The following is a 20,413-nucleotide window of genomic DNA, read 5'->3' as shown; positions in this document are numbered from 1 at the left end:
CCACCCAGCCCATCTTGCAAGAGTTGAGCCAAAGCCACCTAGAAACAAGCGCAGCTGCTTATATACCGCCGCGACGCCGCGAGCGACGGCGCGAGTTGGAGCCCCGTTTCTCCTCTGTCGTGACGTCATGGTGTCACGTGGTCAGCCTTGAAGGCGACGGCGCGAGTTGGAGCCCCGTTTCTCCTCTGTCGTGACGTCACGGCGTCCCGTGGTATGGCATGGGGTCACTAAAAGTCATTGAAGGCGACACCGCCGCGCCTGAGGAGCTGGGTTGAGCTCTAGTAATATGCTTCGCATAAAAGGGCTTCGTAGATGTCGCCCGTAGGCCTCTCTCATCCGTAGGGTAGCCTCACTTCGGAAGGACCCCGCTCAGATGCGAAAGCTGCCGGTTGTCTTTCGTCGAAGGGTATAGTAGTTTCGTTCCATACAAACGACAGAGCTGTGTAGCCACGCAAGGCAATTTTTTCGCGTGGTGGATAGACCAGGACACCTTCATAGCAGTTGGAGCTCTATGAATGCTCTCACCCGTGTCACTTGTGTCATGGGTTAGGTTCGGTGACTAATCACGGTATTGGAGCATCAACGCAGGCCTGCATAGGCATGGGCAGACGATGGAGTGCCACGGGTGCCTGGCGTGTGAGCGTCGGAATCGTCGGATGTCTTCTGCCAGAACTTTTTGTCGTACGACAAAATCTCTTTCGGAGAAAGTTTTCTATTCTGTCAGAGATGAATCAACCGCGTCACTCCTTCTGGCTGTTGGGGTGCTACAGGCGCGCGGCAAGAGAAATGGATGAAGGGGGGGGGAGGTTGAATAATGCGCGCCTCTCGCGATTGCGCGTGCTCGTAATTCCCTCACAGACCTTCTTGGCTCGTGTCGAATGACTTTGTGGCAATGTAGCTTAACTATGTTGATCCACATGACGGTCGCTTCGGAATCGTAGAACGGAATAAAGAGACGCTAAAATAGTTTAGCCTGGCAAACCATTCTTCCAAAACAATATTCGCATTCATCTTTCATAAAGAAGCTTGATTATTACTGTTTAAAGTAAGGGCAGATACATCCTTTGCTGCAATTTCACGCCCTTCTTTGAGTGATAGGACGTTATAGTGACGGCACGCATTTCAATGTATTCTCTCAGGTTTGGGCTATGGTGGTTTGGGGAAATTTCGAAAGAATGCTTCTCTGGAATTTGTCTTTACCAATAAATGTTAGCTAAATCCGAGTAGGCGTTCAGAAAAATGATGTCCTTGTGAACCGGTGCTTCAACTTCAAGGCGGCATCGCTACTTGTAGTCCATTTTCGCGCAGAATACACGTAAGCAACTATAAAACAACACAGAGTGACTTTGGCTGGGACCAGGATGTAATCTTTCCTTAAAGGCGCAGTTCTTTATTTTTGTCGAGTTTGAGTGTGTGTGAAGGGGGAGGGGGTAGGGACATGCAGAGCATTGAAATGAGAACAACCAAAGCAACGGTGCTTTATCATCTTCTTCCACGCATAAACTTCACACTTTGGATAGTCCTAAACAAGTTGTGTGAGTGGGGCTTTGAACGTGCAAAGCGCGAAATTCAAAACCTGCAACCATTTCAATGCAATGAATAACACTCGTACCTTAAAGACTAACAGCAACAAAACTTCCCTGTGAATAAATTTGTTATAGATGAATTATACGTACTATTCAAGCAACCTTGGCAAAGCTTTAGGCCTGCTAATCGTGCAGTTTTCTTGTTAGTGCGCTTGACACCCAAGCCGACAACGCGTGCATACGGTGCATAGCAATTATGACGCCGATCTCAGCAAACCAACTCGGTGACTTTCGATGGGCGCAGGTGGCGCCTACTCTCTAATATCATGCCGTGGAGCCGCTCTCCTTTAGTTTATATACCAAAAATATTATATTGATGTGAGCTTATTGCGAGGCGTTTACTTCAAATTATAGCGTTTAATATTGATTAGAGATTGCTTTACATCTACACTATCTGAAGCTAGGCTTCTTTAGGCGGTCGAAAATTTGGTTGAAGTTTGGTTTTAAGTGCTTTTCATATGTTTTTATTACCTCTCCTATAACAAACAATTAGCGCAGCGGCAGCCTTCCTCCCCCTTGCATTGTTTACTTCGCAATCGCGACAAGCAATGCATTATTCACTTTTGCGATATGTTCTCCTGGCAGCTAGGGGCCGGAACTGGCGGGTAACGGCAAGCGCTGGGCGCACGAACACTCGATAACACCATAGCATTAGTATGTTTCTCTATGATCACACCCTTTCTCTACTATGTCCTGAAGGGACGCCTGGGATTAGTTAGCGTCTTGCGCTGCGTCTAGTTCTTCATGCATGTAAAATCCCGCTTTAAAGGGCGCTTACGATGCACCGACAGTGGCAGAATCGGTTAGCGTTTTGGTCTCGCTACCGGGAGGTCGGTGGTTCGAACACGCAGCCTGACAAAAAGTTTTACTTTCGCGAGGCTTGGGATTTTTTGCGGCAACATCGACGCCGACACGAGTAATGCAAAGAAAGCTTCGCCTCAATAACTCAAGTACGAGGGCGTTGACCTTAGTGGAAGTGCATGGGTGCGAGAAGGTTAAGCATTCGGCGCAGTAACTGGCATCGGCGCTGATTGCCAAGCTGTTCGAATGAGAGTAGTAGCGATTGTATTCGTGAGCGCTCCAGCGTAGCTGTGCGATCTAGTAGAGCGGGCTCGATTGCATCATAAGGCGACGGGGGGAGGGTGTGCGCGAACGAAAGAAGGTCGGCCGCAGGAAGCGCCTCGACCGCAAGGAGGTACTTGCGGGTATGTGACGTTATCAGCGAGCTCGAAGCGGGCCTCTGCTTGGGTGAACCACGCCGTTGGGCTCCGCTTCCGAAATTCCAGCAGGTGGACGACGCTCGAAACAACCGCAGCGGTATAAGAGGGCTCAGCGGCCTCCAGGCTAATCGCGGCTTGCTGGCGCTCGCTGCCGGTGTTCGGCATGGCTGTTATTCCTATATGTGTGGTGCGTTATTACTAGGCACAAGTTTTTATCAGGGGCTTTAAGGCACAAGTTGCGCCTGAATCCAGGAGCCCGTGGTCACCAATTTTAGAGCACATGAGAGAAAGAGGAGACGTTATTCCACCCCTCGAGCTCAAAGTAAATTAAATTAACCTTTATTTCCTAGGTTCCCAGCCGACTAAGCTCCCGCGCCGCTCGTTGAATTGCCTGGCCTCGTCTTCTTTCCTAAGGCGATCGCGTTGAGGCCAGTAGTGCTACAACACAATGCTCGGCGACAACATAGGGAACAGAGAGAACCATCAATACCATTCGAGAAACTGCCGATACATATAGGCACGTCTCGTGCTCAGTGATCATCTTTAACGTTTGTTAGTCGTCGAAATGCCATCACCGGATAAGGATAAACAAGTATGCGTGTCGATGTGCATTGCTGGCGTTCTCTTTAGCGCGTCTAACGCATATTGTAAAGTGCAGGTGCTCTAACACTCCCTGCGGCTATGGAGGCTGTTGGATTCGTGAACACATCGTTTGCCCCCTACGACTACCCGGACATTGAGGTCGTCTTGAACAGCGTTTCCGCTGCGAACATTGAGGCTGAGCGCTTCTTGTTGGACTTGGGACTCCGCCGGGAAGTAAGTGCCTGACTTCTTGTGGTGCCTTACTTGCGTCGCGCGGGCTCTGGGGGCAAAACGAATGAAAGTGTGAGCTAAATCTCTCGAGCAAACTTTGGGAAAAGTGAGGACGCAGCGGGTGGTACGATTAGCACTGATAACCGTGAAGCTTGTTCACAATCAGTGGGCACTGCAGGACAGAGGATATTCTTAACGGGTGCTTCATGACTATCAGCTATAATAGAGGTGTACTGCTCGATTAGCATTTCTTTTCGTATTGAGAAAGTGGTTATTGGCCTAAAACTGCGTTCGCCGTGCTCATCCGTCCGCGTTCGCAAATCGTTGTATTGTCAGCGTCTGTCAGTGCGATATTGTTACATCGTGTCATAGTAAGGCAACCTTATGCTGAGCTTCATGTTCGGCTTATGAGGAACTGAAAGAAAAGGCTCTGCTAACTGCTGCCACTTGAAATGAAAGCTTCAGTATTTCGGCAATGGTTAATATTGAACTGGATGCTCTAGCCATTGTGCTAATTTGTTGCTTTTATCTTCTTCGTGCTTAAATAAAATGTCAATGTAATGATACTAAGCGCAACAAGAAATGAAGGTGACTATAAATGCTTGCCCAATTGTAGTAATCAAATGACATAATATGCCAAAAACAGCACAAATAGACTGTGGAACTTTTTGTCCATACGTGGTGAACCATTCGTACTCTGTGGGCTGGCTTATCCGTATTCATTCACCTCTGAGCGCTTTCTTTCATGCGACATTTGTTTATGGACACAGCCGTAGCAGATAATAAGCATCCGCTGCAGACGCTGGGGCAGAAGGACTGGAAATCTGCATTGGTTTTTTTACAGATGCCTTGAAGTTTTATACATTGTGTACTGACAAATGCACCCGTAAAGAGTACTCCAAAGAACTCTTAGCTCGTACGTAGTGTTCTGAACAATAGGCTTTCATGAAATAATATGAAGATAGAAGTAACAAGCCGCACAGCATGATACATCCATTGTTCAGCGGCAAACTCATAGCGCTCAAAGTCTGTGTGACAGAAACGTAAACTCACGACCTTGTTTGAATAAGCAAGAGGGTATTCGAATAAGGTAAGAATGGATTTGGAAAGACGCCATGTGAATGGGTAGTAAACAGGAATCTCGTAGCACACGCAAGTAAGATCATGAAACACATATCATTGCTGGAAATGTTATGGCTGGGAAAGCCTTAAGCTTAGCGTTCCAAATAGCTATTAATAGCTTAATAGCTTAAGTTTAGCGTTCCAAATAGCTATTAATGAATTGCACAACAAATGGCGATGCTTACTACGGCCTCCAATATATCGTATCTAGCTTAGTGAAAATGCAGTCATGCTCAGAAGCAAAATTTTACGACGTGGCCTAAAATATCTCGTCCGTGCATATCGAGAAGAGAGCAACGACGTGAAAACTAATGGCCATTATTCTTTAATGATTGAAGAGGCCGATAGAGACTGCCTCGGCAACGGGATGTGTCTGCTTCACGAAAGTCGCTTGCATGTGTTCCTAGCCAATCAATTTAGATGTACGTGGCAATCAGTCTCTCCTGACAAAAGCACACTTGTAGTTCGGCATAAATGGTGTCTTATTATCGGTGGCTGAAAATGCGCCTCTCTGCTATCGATTCTTACGCTTTTCGTATTGTCCACATCTTTTGATGTCTTACTAAGAGTTGCATATATTGTGCCACTCAGAAAGCGTTATCGCTAACCCGCATTTTTTTTCTTATCTTCGTAGATATATGACGAATACTACAAGCCGTACCGTGGGCGTAATGCTTTTCAGCTGGCTCCTCTCCTTAACCGTCTCAAGAGCCGAGGTGTTATAAAGCTGCGCAGCAATAACTACCGCGATCCTCCAATTCTTGACCCTCGGTACTACTCGCACCCAGCCGACATCGAAATCGCCGCTGAAGGTGGGTGCTCTTGGGATTTCTTTACAATACCTGTGATGCATTTTTTTCTTGGAACTAACACTGGCGATATTTTCTGTAATTTACTATGAGACATTCAGAGCGTGAATGACTGACTTCTCTAATTCCACAACGTGGAAAATTTGTCAGAACTATTGAGAAAAAAAGTCATTTGACCATTTTCACTTAACGAACGCTTCTGTTTCATGGAACTTGAAGTGAAAACCAACTGTGTACTGATTTTTAACCATATGATTAGCGCTTTGGGAGGTTGACTTCTAGCTTCGCTAGAGTGTACTAAGGATATCGGATTTTAGTTATATGTAATGCATGTTACGGCTCGTTAGTGATGTGTACACTTTCTAATGAGTAAATAATCTTTCTGATATGTTACCTAATTTGTGTGGCAACACAGTCAAAACCGTACTTTCTGCAGGTTAGTCGCCTGCCAATATTTGTGAAGTGAAAATTATAAATTAAACCATGCAAATCAATTGTTTAGTAGAAACAAAATCACCCGAAATTTAAAATGATTAAGAAATTCTTAAGTCATCGTTAACGATGCTCCCAAGTACGCTCTCTTGTGCTGAGAAGAATTTGCTACTTCAGACTGCCAGCACGACAGCATATGTGCACTGAGCATTATATCAACCTTTTGCTGCAAGGCTTATAATGTAAAACGCATAAACTGGGTCAGTTTATTGTTTTGGAAACTGTTTTTGATAATGAAGGTCTAATTTAGTTCAGCACACTCCGTAGGCATTTCAGTCACTGCAGTGCGCCCGCCTTTCGGCCTCAACTTCTTTATTTAAGGGCCAGTTATACTCAATTAAAGAGCAAATTCATTTATCTAATTCTTTGATTACACTGCTAAACTAAGAACGCTTTCCCGATCAGGTTCAATCTTGTAATTGCTTAATTTTTAAGCAGTCATGCTGATGCATAGAAGCATCAGAAACAACTGCCCGTATCCTTTGTTAGCACCGAGCCTTGTGGACATAGGGCATAGTAGAGAAATTGCGCAGAAGGTAAATATTTTTATTGCGAAGATCTGTATATTTGCCGGAGAATAACGAGTTTTTGTTTAGTTAGGCATAAAATTAAAGGTTAGCTTAAAGTTTGAACCATGGCACGAATATACTAAGAAGCATTTTGTGAAATTAAGTTTTACATTGCATGCTAACGTTTCATATATTTCTTTTTCAGTTTTATTTTTATCATGTGCATTTTGGCTGCTTGATTTCCCGAACACTCAAATTTTTTGCCTATCTTCGTTAAAAGGGTTCGGCTGAAGATGTATGTGGTGAATTCCGTGAATATTTGAATATTTGTGGCAATATTCTTCTGCTCACCGCTGCCACTTAACCGAGTTTATGTGTGCATCGCACCTCACATTGGTATTACGGCTCAAGGGCATCTTCGCACACTACATATGTGTACTACTGTTATAAAGAATGCATTATAGCTAATATGCCACCTGGTGGGGAGTAGAGAAATGAGCATCTCAAAAGAACGTGGACTGGTAGTGTTTGCGGAACTGTATCATGAAGCTGCTTACTTGCGATATGTCGGCTGTAAAATTTTTTTTGCTGCAGAGTGTTGTCGAAGAGCTGATCTGGCTTACCAATTTCAGCAATGCTCCAGTGCATACGAATCCTGAGCACAAAGCCCTTCGCCGATCTGGGCACGAAGCTTTGGGGCATCCCCTTCCCGCCGTGCAAAAGTTACACCACGTGGAGCAGGGACTACCTGAAATGCATGGCGAGGCACCTGTCGCACACCGGGTGGCACCAGTGCTGCACCAATCCGATGGGCTCGGGTCCCAATGCCGTCGTCGATCCCCGTCTCAGGTTAGTGCGCGACCATGTGCAGCAATTCGCGGGTCAGGCGCGTCTCTGGGAATTGCGGCACACGCTGAGAATGTGCGCGTAAGAAGTGATTTTACGCTGGTTCCGCAGCATATTATTACCTTTTAATACTTGTGATCATCCTGGTTCAGCTATGATTCTAAGAACTATAAGCAAAGTGCTGCTCTGCTTAGCTTACACGCGTGGGACAAGAATACCTAAGGGTCACTGTCGTGTGCCATGTCGTGTGTTTACACGACATGGCTATTTCGTTATAGGCTCAGTGTTCTATGAAACGTTGTCGAGGTTTATTCAGCATGGTCCCTATTTTGCTATCACTGATTATTTATTGCTTATGAGTAATGGTACTGTAAATTGATATATGTATTTTTTTGTAGCTCCACAATATTATACACCGCCTCAGGATAAAGGCAGTGCAGCTTCCAATGTAAACGAGCGCTTTAATCCATTTAACATTAGCATCAAGAGCCAAGCTCCCTGGCATGTAAAAAGATGTGGCTCCTCTTTACATACCTTCTAAGGTATTTTGGTCAGTGTATGTCGCTCTTCGCTAATAAGCAGCAAAAATTTATTCAGCACATTCATTCTTTGTTGTCAGTGCAAATTTCTTCAGTAATGGCGTTCCGTCGCGTACTTCGTTTGTTTGGTAAGCTCGTTAATATTCGCTCAAGTTTATCCTTCTATTTCTCTACGTTGCCTATCCTAACATGCCAAAACGCATGTGAAGTGGGCAGTGGTCTAACGGCAGCACAGGATATTATCCTGAATGCAAGTGACATAAAACCGGGCGTTTTGTGCGGGATGCGTTTCACCTGCCTCGTACAGGCAGGGTTAACAGGCAGATTAGTGATGCAGGAGCTTTTGCTTGAGCTAGTTGCTATACATACCGTTATAGGCATTATGACATAACAAATTAAGTCCAAATAAACGCACATCGACAGCGCAGACGTATTGCACCTGCATTGGATGTGTGTTTTTACGTGGCCGTTCTTTTTTGCGCCACAATACTTTGCTGTGGTTGTATCGATGTAAAGAAAAACAAACCTAAAGAAAGCCCTTGTGAATGATTGAAAGAAAGCAAAAAATTGTGCAAATTTTGCTTGCACCTTTTTAACCCTAGCTGTCAAGGCGAAAACACAAAACTGATTGTAGTGCTATTAGCAGTATTTGCCTATTGTAGCTGTTTTGAATCTATCTATCTATCTATCTATCTATCTATCTATCTATCTATCTATCTATCTGTCTGTCTGTCTGTCTGTCTGTCTGTCTGTCTGTCTGTCTGTCTGTCTGTCTGTCTGTCTGTCTGTCTGTCTGTCTGTCTGTCTGTCTGTCTGTCTGTCTGTCTGTCTGTCTGTCTGTCTGTCTGTCTGTCTGTCTGTCTGTCTGTCTGTCTGTCTGTCTGTCTGTCTGTCTGTCTGTCTGTCTGTCTGTCTGTCTGTCTGTCTGTCTGTCTGTCTGTCTGTCTGTCTGTCTGTCTGTCTGTCTGTCTGTCTGTCTGTCTGTCTGTCTGTCTGTCTGTCTGTCTGTCTGTCTGTCTGTCTGTCTGTCTGTCTGTCTGTCTGTCTGTCTGTCTGTCTGTCTGTCTGTCTGTCTGTCTGTCTGTCTGTCTGTCTGTCTGTCTGTCTGTCTGTCTGTCTGTCTGTCTGTCTGTCTGTCTGTCTGTCTGTCTGTCTGTCTGTCTGTCTGTCTGTCTGTCTGTCTGTCTGTCTGTCTGTCTGTCTGTCTGTCTGTCTGTCTGTCTGTCTGTCTGTCTGTCTGTCTGTCTGTCTGTCTGTCTGTCTGTCTGTCTGTCTGTCTGTCTGTCTGTCTGTCTGTCTGTCTGTCTGTCTGTCTGTCTGTCTGTCTGTCTGTCTGTCTGTCTGTCTGTCTGTCTGTCTGTCTGTCTGTCTGTCTGTCTGTCTGTCTGTCTGTCTGTCTGTCTGTCTGTCTGTCTGTCTGTCTGTCTGTCTGTCTGTCTGTCTGTCTGTCTGTCTGTCTGTCTGTCTGTCTGTCTGTCTGTCTGTCTGTCTGTCTGTCTGTCTGTCTGTCTGTCTGTCTGTCTGTCTGTCTGTCTGTCTGTCTGTCTGTCTGTCTGTCTGTCTGTCTGTCTGTGCTCTTACGGGCTCAAGTTGGCAGCTACCTTGGGCCACTAGGGTTGTGCTTGTGGTCGTGCTTCCGTTATGGTCGTTCTGTCGTCATCGTCACGCCTACACGCCGACTCAGTGGTCCTTGTTGCCTAATAGCTTGGGCGACTAGGTATGTCGTCATGGTCGTTGTGCCGTCGTGGTTGTTGCCTCGTTGTCATTCCAGCTTCGTCTCGCGACCCTCGTCATGCTGCCATCGTCACGCCATTGTCGTCGTACAGTCGTCATATACTTGTTGTAGCATCGCCGTCACGATACCGCCGTGGCTATTTGAACGTGGTTACTCCAGATCCGCCATCTGACTCTAGTTATAAGCAGTCGTCACGCCATCGTCTTCATACATGCTTCAAGATTCACTCGTCTTCTTGCCATTGTGATAATGCACTCGGCCTCATCCCGCAGTCTCCATATCGTTTTCCTGCCGTCGTCGTCGTTGTATATTTGTCATACAGTTCTCGTCACGCATTCGTTATAGCACCTTTGCCGTGACGCCGTCGTGATTGTTCCATCGTCGCATTCTAATTTCGTCAGCTGACTCTCGCCATGACCTCATCGTCGCGCATTCGACCTCACACGATTGTTATCTCACTGTCGTTTCACCATCGCCATCACTTCAGTAACCTCATCTCATTGTCATCAGGCCGTCATTGTGATGCCACTTTTGTTATTATATCGACGTCAATCGTTCTTCACCATTCTAACGTGCTATGCTGCCGTCATTCAAGCGTGATTGTTCCGCAGTTGTCATGTTATCGTTGCCATGCCGTCGTCGTTAAACAGTCACTATCATACATGCGTTGTCGTACCATTATCTTCATGCCGTAATGGTCGAACCATCGTCGCCACTTCAGCTTTGTCGTCATCGAACTCTCCTCTTGCCATCATCCGGATACAGGCTTAGTTATGATACGAGCCGCCGCAGTTTTATTACCGGCGTGATAAGCAACACGCCAAGTGACGTCAGCAAGGGCTCTACAAAAAGTGAGCAGCTGCATGATCGCAGCCGGACAGCATTCTAGCGTCCGCCCCGTAAAGTACTACGCAGCCTTCTTATCGTTCGCCGCTTTCTTGAATCCGCGAACACCACAAGCTATACAGCCATTGTCACGCAATTGTTTTTTGACAAGTCGTCATCACATTTTCTCATACAGTTGTCATGCCATCGTCGTCACGTTGCCTCCATCACACCGCCTTTGTTCTATTTTCGATGTGATTCCGTCTTTATCGCTCCATTCTTGTCACTGCGTTGGCATCATACAGTTTTCGTCATGCTGGCATGCTCATTGGCGACCTTGGTGAGCTAGCGCTGCAGCAAATCGCGCGATACCGAAGTATGTGGCATGTAGCTGAAGCGACGAAAGTATAGAAATAACCACTGAAGATATTAAATAAATATAACATCAGAAATACGGTGCCTCGATACATTGGTGGAATGCTAATCGGACTATCATCCACAGCCATCATGGAATGAGTTCTGCGGTAATTGTTTTAATTACGTATTCAAGTTTCCAGAATTTTCTGTGCTCTTTAGAGAGAAGTACTGACCAGATTATGGCGAAGATTTTAGTCTATAGTGCTAAGCATTACAATTACACAAAAGTAAAATAATAAAGGATCTGCTTATTCTTTTGTCCAAAAATAAATATCAACTACGAGCGATGTTCTTTGGCTTGCCTGTGGCTGCCGAAACCACTGGTAGAGAGAGACATATTACGCGGAAAAGTCAACTAATATGGCCATCCTCTTATTAGTCCCCGAGAAAGGCTACATTTAAACCGGCACTTGTTAAAATTTGGAAAACAAATACAAGACATACATGGCGGCGGCGAAAAAAAAAAAAAAAAAACTCCACAAAATTAGGTTCTCGAGCATTTTGTTCAGCACATGAAATTTCATATTAAATACACAGTAGTTTTTAATGTAGAAAACTCGAACCACGGTGACATGTTTACACTCCCGACCCGGCCTAAATTTCTTTGTGGTTTACCAATTTGGGACGTCTACCACCTGAAGAATTGTCTTTGATGCGCGGCTGTTGATAGTGCATTCCGATAGCTAATAACTGATTTCGACATATATTCAAGTGTTAAATGTCTGGGGTTGACGGTAGGTATAGGCGTACCCGTATTATGGCCATTACCCGAGGGCTCCTCGGTGAATGTGTATACAGACGGATCAGTCTCGTCGTATGCGTCCGGTGCGGCTTTCGTCGTGCCTGCGTATCAAGTCACTTGACGGTTTCGTCTGTCTCACAAGACAACCACAACTTCTATGGAACTAATGACAATCAGAGAGGCCGTTCAATACATATCGCGACAGCCTCCTCAAGTATGGAGAGTCTTCAGTGACGCAAAATCGGCTCTGCAACAACTTAGAGTGGTGTTGAAAGAAAGCGCTTACTGAGTGTTGGCTCTTCAAACTGCCGAGCTCTCACACTTTGGTGCAAGAAAACGGCGACCACAACACATTTCAGTGGATTCCCAGTCACCGCGGTATACACGGCAACGAACTGGCCTATGCCGAAGCGAAGAAAGCACTCGAAGAACCAGAGTAACTGCTTGCAATTCCTTTTTCAAGAGCAGGCGCCAACTGCCTCCTCTCCAGTGTCATCCGAAAATCGACAGAAAAGCACTGGGACAATCCGGATAATCGGCACAGATGACTCCAGAGACTGCACCCTACCATGAAATTTAGGCTACCACCGAAAATTCCACGCAGCTGTGCCAGTCTTCTGCACACACTAAGGATGGGGGTAGCGTTTACGCGCGGATACTTGCACCTCCTGCGGCGCACTGAGTCTTCAGACTGTGAGTTGCGCAATGTGAACGCAGGTCATGTGCTTTGTGACTGTCCTAAGTACGTGGAAAAGCGTTAAAAGGTGAACAATGAGCTTACGCGTATCGACAGCCCACCGCTGTCGGAAGACGTTATTTGAGACCCATAGCCAGACGCCCGATTGAGTTTCAAGGCCATGCAGACGTTACTGAACTTTTTAAAAAGTAAGGGCCTGGAGTGTAGGCTTTGAGCATGCCAAATTGCTTGCCATGTGTTTTACATCCTCCTTCACTCGTCATCGCCACCCATCATGCGCCTCTTTCTTTCCTCTTTCTTTCCCTCTTCCCCTTCCCCCAACGCCGAGTAGCTGGCTAGAGAAATATACCTCAGGCCGACCTCTCTGAATTTCGTATCATTAAACTTCTCTCTCCCTCTCTCCGTCCGACTTATGCCATAACACCGACCAACATAGCGGTACCGTCATGGCCTATACTAATATATTGTTACGCACATGTTGGGAGTATAGAAAGACTGTATTTACAATATATGCATAAGCAGAGCAGCATAGTAACAGCAACAACCAGCAACAACACCACAGCAGCCCGCATCTCGCGATCTTCTTCCTTCCTCTTCCTTCATCCTTCGGTAATAGGACACTCAGGTGCAGAAGCGCGGTCTCGGTGCATGGTAGACGAAGAATGGCCAGCGATGTATGGCTTCATCCGCGAAGCGTGCACGATGTCAACAGGCGTCGGACTTGAGGATGGACCAAACTGTAACGGCGAAATCTCATAATTGACGTCGTTAACTTGTCGTAGGACTTCATAAGGCCCTGTGTAGCCAGCGAAAAGCTTCTGGGAGAGGCCGACCCGATGACATGGTAGCCAGAGGAGCACCCAAGCACTTGGGGCTAACTTAACATCGCGATGGCACCGGTCATAACGCTCTTTTTGCATATGTTGCGAGTCTAAGAATCGAGATCGGGCCACTTGACGCGCCATGTGAACGCGATCGATAGCTTCACGAACGTACTCAGTTGCGACACGTGGCACAGAAGGGAGGATGGTGTCAAACGGCAATGTCGGGTTGCGACCCTACAAAACATAAAAGGATGAATATCCCGCGGTGTCATGTCGGGACGAGTTATACTCGAATGTCACGAAGGTCAGCGTGGCGTCCCCGTCGCGGTGAGTGTTGGAGACGTACATCGACAGCATCTCTGTGAGTGTCCAGTTTAGACGTTCCTTAAGAACGTCCGTTTGTGGGTGGTAGGCGGTGGACAGCTTGTGCTCAGAGACACAAGAGCGGAGGATGTCGTCAACAACTTGAGGCAAGAACCAGTGGCCACGGTCTCTAAGTCACTGTCGAAGTGCACCGTGGTGGAGAATGACGTCGTGGAGGAGAAAATCGGTGACGTCTGTTGCGCAACTAGTCTGCAATGCCTTTGTGAATGCGTGGCCAGTCGCGTACTCAGTAGGGACGGCGATCCACTTATTCCCTCTAGTCGTCGTCGGAAAAGGGCCAAGCTGGTCAAGACCTACGCTGAAGAACGGTTCAGACGGAACTTCAATTGGATGGAGTCGTCCGACAAGTCACAGGGGAGGTTTTTCCGGGCGCTGACACAATTCGCAAGTTGCGACACAAGGACGCACGGTGCGGTAGAAACCCGGGCAGAAGAACCGGCGTCGTACGCGGTCGTATGTCCGCAAAATTCCGAGGTGTCTCGCCGTCGGTGCATCGTGAAGCTGTTCGAGAACGACGGATCGCAGATGACGAGGAAGGACAAGGAGGAATTAATGGACCTCAAGGTTGATATTGCGGCGACAGAGGATGCCGTCATGCAGCACGAACATGCAGCACGTGTCGTCGGTGCTGCCAGGTTGCATTCCGACGATGATGGACTGTAAGGATTCGTCACGTTATTGTTCAGCGCGCATGTCGGTCATGTCAGTAAAAGCCATCACGCAGGTCACCGGATCGTGCGCAGAAGGATCAGGGGGATCCACGGGGTGACGAGACAGGCAGTCAGAGTCCTTGTGGAGGCGTCCAGTCTTGTAATTGACAGTAAATGAAAATTACTGGAGCCGCAAAGCCCAGCGACCAAGCCGTCCTGTGGGGTCCCGGAGGGATGGCAGCCAGCAGCGTACGTGGTTGTCTGTAACGACCGAAAAAGTGCGGCCGTACAAATATGGCCGGAACTTGGCGACAGCCCACATAAAGCCAAGCACTCCCACTTGGTGATGGATTACTTTCTCTCAGCAGGTGACAGCAGGCAGCTGGCTTAAGCTATGACGCACTGGGTACCATTCTGTTGTTGGGCGAGAACAGCGCCGATGCCATGAGCGCTTGCGTAGGCGTAGACTTCACTCGGTGCAGATGGATCAAAGTGGACAAGTATGGAAGGGTGGTTACAAATCCGACGAGAGCGGCGAACGCATGAGTTTCCTCCGGGCCCCTTGAGAATGGGATGTTCTTTAAAAAATCCGTCAAAGGCCGAGGAACGTTGGCGAAGTTTTTGACAAAACGGCGAAAGTAAGAACACAGGCCGACGAAGCAGCGCACGTCAGAAGCAGCACGTGGCACAGGGAAACTGCGTACTCCACGAACTTTTTCCGGATCTGGTTGGGCACTGGATGTGTCAACGAGGTATCCCAACACGGTAATATGACGGTGCCCGAATTGACACATCGTGGAGTTAAGTTGGAGGCCAGCTTTTCGGAAGACCGCGAGCATGGCAGCAAGTCGGTAAGGTGGCTGCCGAGCGTGGGAGAAAAAAAACGATAACGTCATCAAGGTAACAGAGACAGGTGGTCCTTTTGTCGCCACGCAGAAAAGAGTCCATCATACGTTCACATATAGCAGGAGCATTGCATAGGCGAAATGACATGACTTTGAACTGATATGAGCCATCCGGCGTGATGAAGGCCATCTTCTCGCGGTCCATTTCATAAACTGAAATCTTCTAGCGGCTGGATCGAAGATCGATGTACGAGAAGTATTTAGCTCCGTGCAGAAAGTTCAAGGCGTCATCAACGCGTAGTAGTGGGTAGACGTCTTTTTGCGTGATCTTGTTTAAGTGGCGATAATCGACGCAAAAACACCGGGTACCATCTTTTTTTTTTTTTTTCACAAGAACGAGAGGCGAAGCCGTAGCACTGGCTTATGGTTCGTTGACCCCTTTGCGCAGCATTTCGTTCACTTCTGGCTGATAACTCTACGTTCAGCATGCGATACACTATGGGGACGCCGAAAATAGGATTCGTGTCTCCAGTTTTATACGGTGGTTAACAACAGATGCTTGGCCTAAAGGTCTGTCGCCGAAATCAAAGATGTCACTGTACGATTCGAGCAGGAGACGTATGTCCGTGGCCTGTGCAGAGATTAGGTCAGTGCAATCATTTTCGCGAAGTCACCCGTTAAGGAACAAGAGCTGTCAGATGCAATTGGCGCTAATAAACCATTCTCGGCATTCACACTCTCAATGTCAAATTCGGAACTATTAGAAACGCTGGCCAAGAACATGCCGGCCGAATCACTAGAAGCCACTGGTTGAAATCCAGAAGCGGTAGAACGACGTCGTCATTAGTAACCGTGACCAGCATATGCTGAACAGCAACGCACCTGTTTAGAAGCAGGTTGACGATGGGGCGAAGCACATATTCACCGTCAGGAACCTCTGGTCAAAGTGACGTAAGTAACTGCCTCGGGTGACAGACGCGCATCATGAAGCGAGCACAAGTGTGGTGGCGCGGTGCTCGGAGCATCGGCGAATCGAGGCAGTTAATTAATCATTAAAATAAATAACTACCTTACATGTACCTTACAAGTCTTCGAGAATGCAATATGTTAGGGGGGGGGGGGGGGGGGGATAGGGTAACATATGTGTATGGAATCGGGAAAAAAGGAAGATCAGTATAATGAATGGAATATTCACGGAACATGGAAAATTATTACAACATGCGCAAATACAATATGTAGGGCAATAACAATAAAAGGCAAATACAAACACATAGTATCATAATAACATTATAAACGTTTTTGCATTATACAGTAGCAAGTATAGTAAAAATTTGGATCAGTGAAATTCTTTTATTGACTTGTAGAAGAATGCAGGAAAGAAATCAGAAGAAGGCAAGACGTGTTAGACGGTTGGAACGGCATATTGATCGATTAGAAGATTGCGAAATGCACTGTTTTTAGATTGGCACGCTATGTTATCTGGTAGAGCGTTCCATAAACGGACCGCACAGAGCAAAGCTAAAAAATTAAAAGCGTGTGTGTTGACATAAATTCGGACGTAGCTGAAGTTAATGTTGAGTCTTTGTGACGTCGAGGATGCTTTTTTTAAAGGTTTGATAAGGTTAGGCCAACTGTATGAATGAATCTATGATATAATAGTAGAAGTGCAATATCACGGCGAGTGCGGTTCCAACGAAAGATCGACTTTTATTTGGGTTATACTTGACTGATTACTATAATTTTTTGAAATGAAACGGCTCGCTCTATTCTGGATGCTCTCCAGGAGTTTGATGAGGTATTTTTGATGAGCAGAGCATATACAAGAGGCGTACTCAATTTGTGGCCGTACAATAGTTATGTAAGCTAGTTTTCTTAGTGGTGAAGGCGCAGTTCCAAGGTTGCCGCGCAGAAATTCTAATGATCCGGAGGCGTTAGGTGAAATGGAGGTGATGTGATTAGTCCATGAAAGATTGTGCGTAAGGAGCACTCCTAAGTACTTATATTTTGTGATGTGATCAAGTGTGTTAGAATCCAAATGATAAGAAAAGTGGGAGTTAACAGTTTTTTGAGAAAAGGAAACTACTTTCCACTTAGACGCGTTTAGGGACATGAGCCACGTAGCACACTAATAACTGATGTGTGCAAGATAATTTTGGAGTGCCGCGTGGTCAGCGGAACGGTTAATCGAATGGTATACAGTGCAGTCATCAGCAAAAAATCGTACAGAAGAGGATATATTCTTCCGGAAGTCGTTTATGTAAATTAAACAGAGAAGAGGTTCGAGTACACTGCTTTGAGTTACACAGGAAGTGACGTCAAACAGGGCAGATGGAAAGTTAGCAACAGTGAACTGTTCGCGATTAGAAAGGAAATTATGAATCCATGATAGGGTTACGGAGTCAATTTTATTTGCAGAGAGCTTTGATATCAGAGTTCTACCTGAAGAATGCCGGTTGCGCAGTCGATGGGAGCAGAATGATCGGATAACGAGCCCAATCGAAAGATAACGTCGTGAGGGTAGTCGTCAATCACAGCAAAGGGAACAGAAGCAGGCCGACCGGCTATACTTAAACGCGCAGTACGCATTCCAAGAACAACCAGCACGGCACCGTCGGCCACACGAAGCACTCGGGCAGCTTCTGGGGTGAGGACTTTCTTTTAACATCTACGTAGGCTAGCACTCATCACATATATGTGGGCTCCAATGTCGACAAGTGCTTGGACAGCTACAACGTCTATTTTAATGCCAATTACATTTCTCTTTGAGGACACAGATTTGCTGCAGTAGTAGGTAATGCAGCATCACCTCCGAGGGCTGCATTTCTTAGTTTTCCGAAAGGGTGTGGCCAAAAGCCACAGGGGACACAAGGCGACGTGGCTGCGGAGAACGGAAAGATAGACGACGTGTTTGCGGTGAGCGAGATTGGTGCCCGCGCGGCGATGGTCAGCGGTTGTACCACGTATTCCTAGCAGATTTGCCGGCGCTGTTAGACTCGGCGGTGGGCAAAACATTGCGAGCATCGCCATCGAAACGCTGAGCTTAGTCGGCGTGCGAGGTGTTGAGGGCCACGAGCTGCGTGAGTATGCGGCCCAGGTGCGGCAACAGGTGAAACATATCGACTGGTCGTCCGCAGTTCTCTGCTCAGTCGGGATACGATAACGCGGAGAGAAGCATCGAGGCGGAGCCAAAATAGTAGAAGGGCGTTCGTTGACTCTGTGGTAGGCGACAGCACAGACAGAATGTAAACTAATGTTTTCAAGTTCCTTGCGAGCGATGGCTTGTACGAGGGGAACTGAAAAAGGGTTAGCGTCAGGGCTACAGTGAACAGAAAGCGGACGACGCTATCGCATCCAGTGCACGTCGAACAATTCGCACCAGGTCCTCAGATGGCGACGCGTGCTGTTGTGCAGGTTGATCTTCACACGTCGACGTTGCGGCGGTATTGGGAAGTCTGGCGGCAATTCTACGGCCGGCTGGTTTGCCAAACAACTCTGTCAACTTTTTTTTTTTTGCATTCGTCCCAGCTGATTAGCTCCTCTTCGTGGTTTTCGTGCGACACCTTTGCCGTACTCCTTAGGTAGAACATGTTAGCTAGCATAATTGTAGGGTCCCATCTATTGATTCCACTCACACGTTCGTACACAGCTACCCACGTTTCAATGTCGACGCCATCGGTCCGGCAGAAAGTTCCAGGATCCTTAGTTTGCACAACCACAACCGAAGGAGACAGCGATGTAGCTGGCGACGGTGACGTTGGAGGGGGCAACGACGTTGATCCCGCGCGCTCACCGTCATTCATGGTGGGGACAGCGATGCGACGTCCACTGCGGATCTCCGTTGCCGGGTGTAGTACCCAGCACCTACTACCAATATGTTACGGGGATGTTGGGAGTATAGAAAGACTGTACTTACAGTATACACACAAGCAGAGTCAGTGTAGTTAAAGATGGCGGACCAGCAACAACACGCAGCAGCCAGCGTCTCGCGATCTTTTTCTTCCTTCCTCTTGTTTTATCCTTCCGTAAAGCTAATAACAGCATGGGCGAATGGTGATGCACAAAGAAACGACAGGATGAGTGCTGTTCTTTCTTTCTTTTTAGTATTTGCCTCGCGCTCATTATCTGTTCCAATGAGTGATCAATTAGCACAGCCTGAGACTTGGGTTTTTCCTCACGTGTTTTTAATGTTTTTTCCCGCAGGGTTCGTGGAGGTGTGAAGCGACTGCGAGTGGTGGACGCGTCTGTGATGCCTGACATAGTGTCAGCAAACCTTAATGCAGCAGTGTACATGATTGCGGAAAAAGCCGCAGACATCATTCGCGAGGACAATCCATAAATCAAGCTCTTAAAAACGTCCAGTACACCACCGTGAGCGTGGTAAAAACACCCGGCGTCAAAGGTCACGCTGCCTCGTCAAAGCTGATCGCTGAATTCCCCTCCCCCTCCCACTGTGCTACCTCAAGACAGTAATTTGAATCCTTCAAAAGTTTTGGTCTTCCAATGATTACAAGGTCTCTCGAAGGAAAAGAAAAAAAGAGCCGATTGACTTGATATTCAGCATAACTCCTAAGTATACAAAAAATAACGATGCCAAGTGAAAACCCACGCCATGCTTAGTGCGGGAAACCACAAGTTTATTTTCAAACTATGAGGCACAAATTTACGGTAAGCTTGATGAACTCCCTCGTTTTTTATTTGACTCACACTGACAGCAAAGTTGTCGTTTCTGTTACTTACATTTCTTTGACTTTCACTTCTGATATTTAGGGAAATCAAGTTTCACGTTAATTTAGAGCACAGCTTAAATTAAAAAGGCTGTTGAACAAGCTAGAACAGATAATTTGCATTTGCTTTTCTTGCCTTCATATTTCTCTGGACTTGTGATTGCCCCTGTGATACGAGTGGACGACTGTTTGTGAAAACTGATTGACCACCACAAGGTTGTGCTTGGAGGAATAAAAAAAGCGCATAAATGTATTAGCCTCGAGAAACTTCAGTGGCGCCCTCTCGCTGGAGCGCGTCGTTACAGCGTGAGCATGCTTGATTCGGCATGTGGTCTGGGCTTGCTCGAGATTTTTACTCCTCATGAGCCTGTATATAAGAACTACGGTGTATAGAATACTATACTACGCTATTTGCCTCGAGATCGAAGGGAATGGTAATCTAGTAGGCCATCGGATCCACGTTAAGTGTGTGCTACTCCTTGCATATTGTGCCATTTGGGCCAAGCCACGCCAATTCAACCATCGTTCTTTTCGACCGACACAGGTATGCTTGGAAAAATGAACAGATGTTTGTTCAGGAACTGATTATCCCCATTTATTTTTATTCTCAAAATATGTCTAGAATATTGGCGAG

General features: G+C 46.7%; 1 protein-coding gene across 1 annotated transcript in view; it reads left to right on the top strand.

The window, feature by feature from the left end:
- The window catches only part of LOC126535294 (4-pyridoxate dehydrogenase-like), a 96,369-nt gene extending 76,337 nt beyond the window's left edge, over positions 1-20,032 (top strand). The window contains exons 8-11 of the mRNA XM_050182182.3: positions 3,465-3,622; positions 5,376-5,553; positions 7,184-7,400; positions 19,256-20,032. Coding sequence (XP_050038139.1) covers positions 3,465-3,622; positions 5,376-5,553; positions 7,184-7,400; positions 19,256-19,391 — 689 coding nt within the window. The 3' untranslated portion in view covers positions 19,392-20,032. The remainder of the gene's footprint in view (positions 1-3,464; positions 3,623-5,375; positions 5,554-7,183; positions 7,401-19,255) is intronic.
- The last annotated feature ends 381 nt before the right edge of the window (positions 20,033-20,413 follow it).

Source organism: Dermacentor andersoni, chromosome 7, assembly GCF_023375885.2.
Source record: "Dermacentor andersoni chromosome 7, qqDerAnde1_hic_scaffold, whole genome shotgun sequence".
NCBI classification, from domain to species: Eukaryota; Metazoa; Arthropoda; class Arachnida; order Ixodida; family Ixodidae; genus Dermacentor; species Dermacentor andersoni.
The sequence above is the reverse complement of the archived record's forward strand: the minus strand, read 5'-3'. Positions and strand labels throughout refer to the sequence as shown.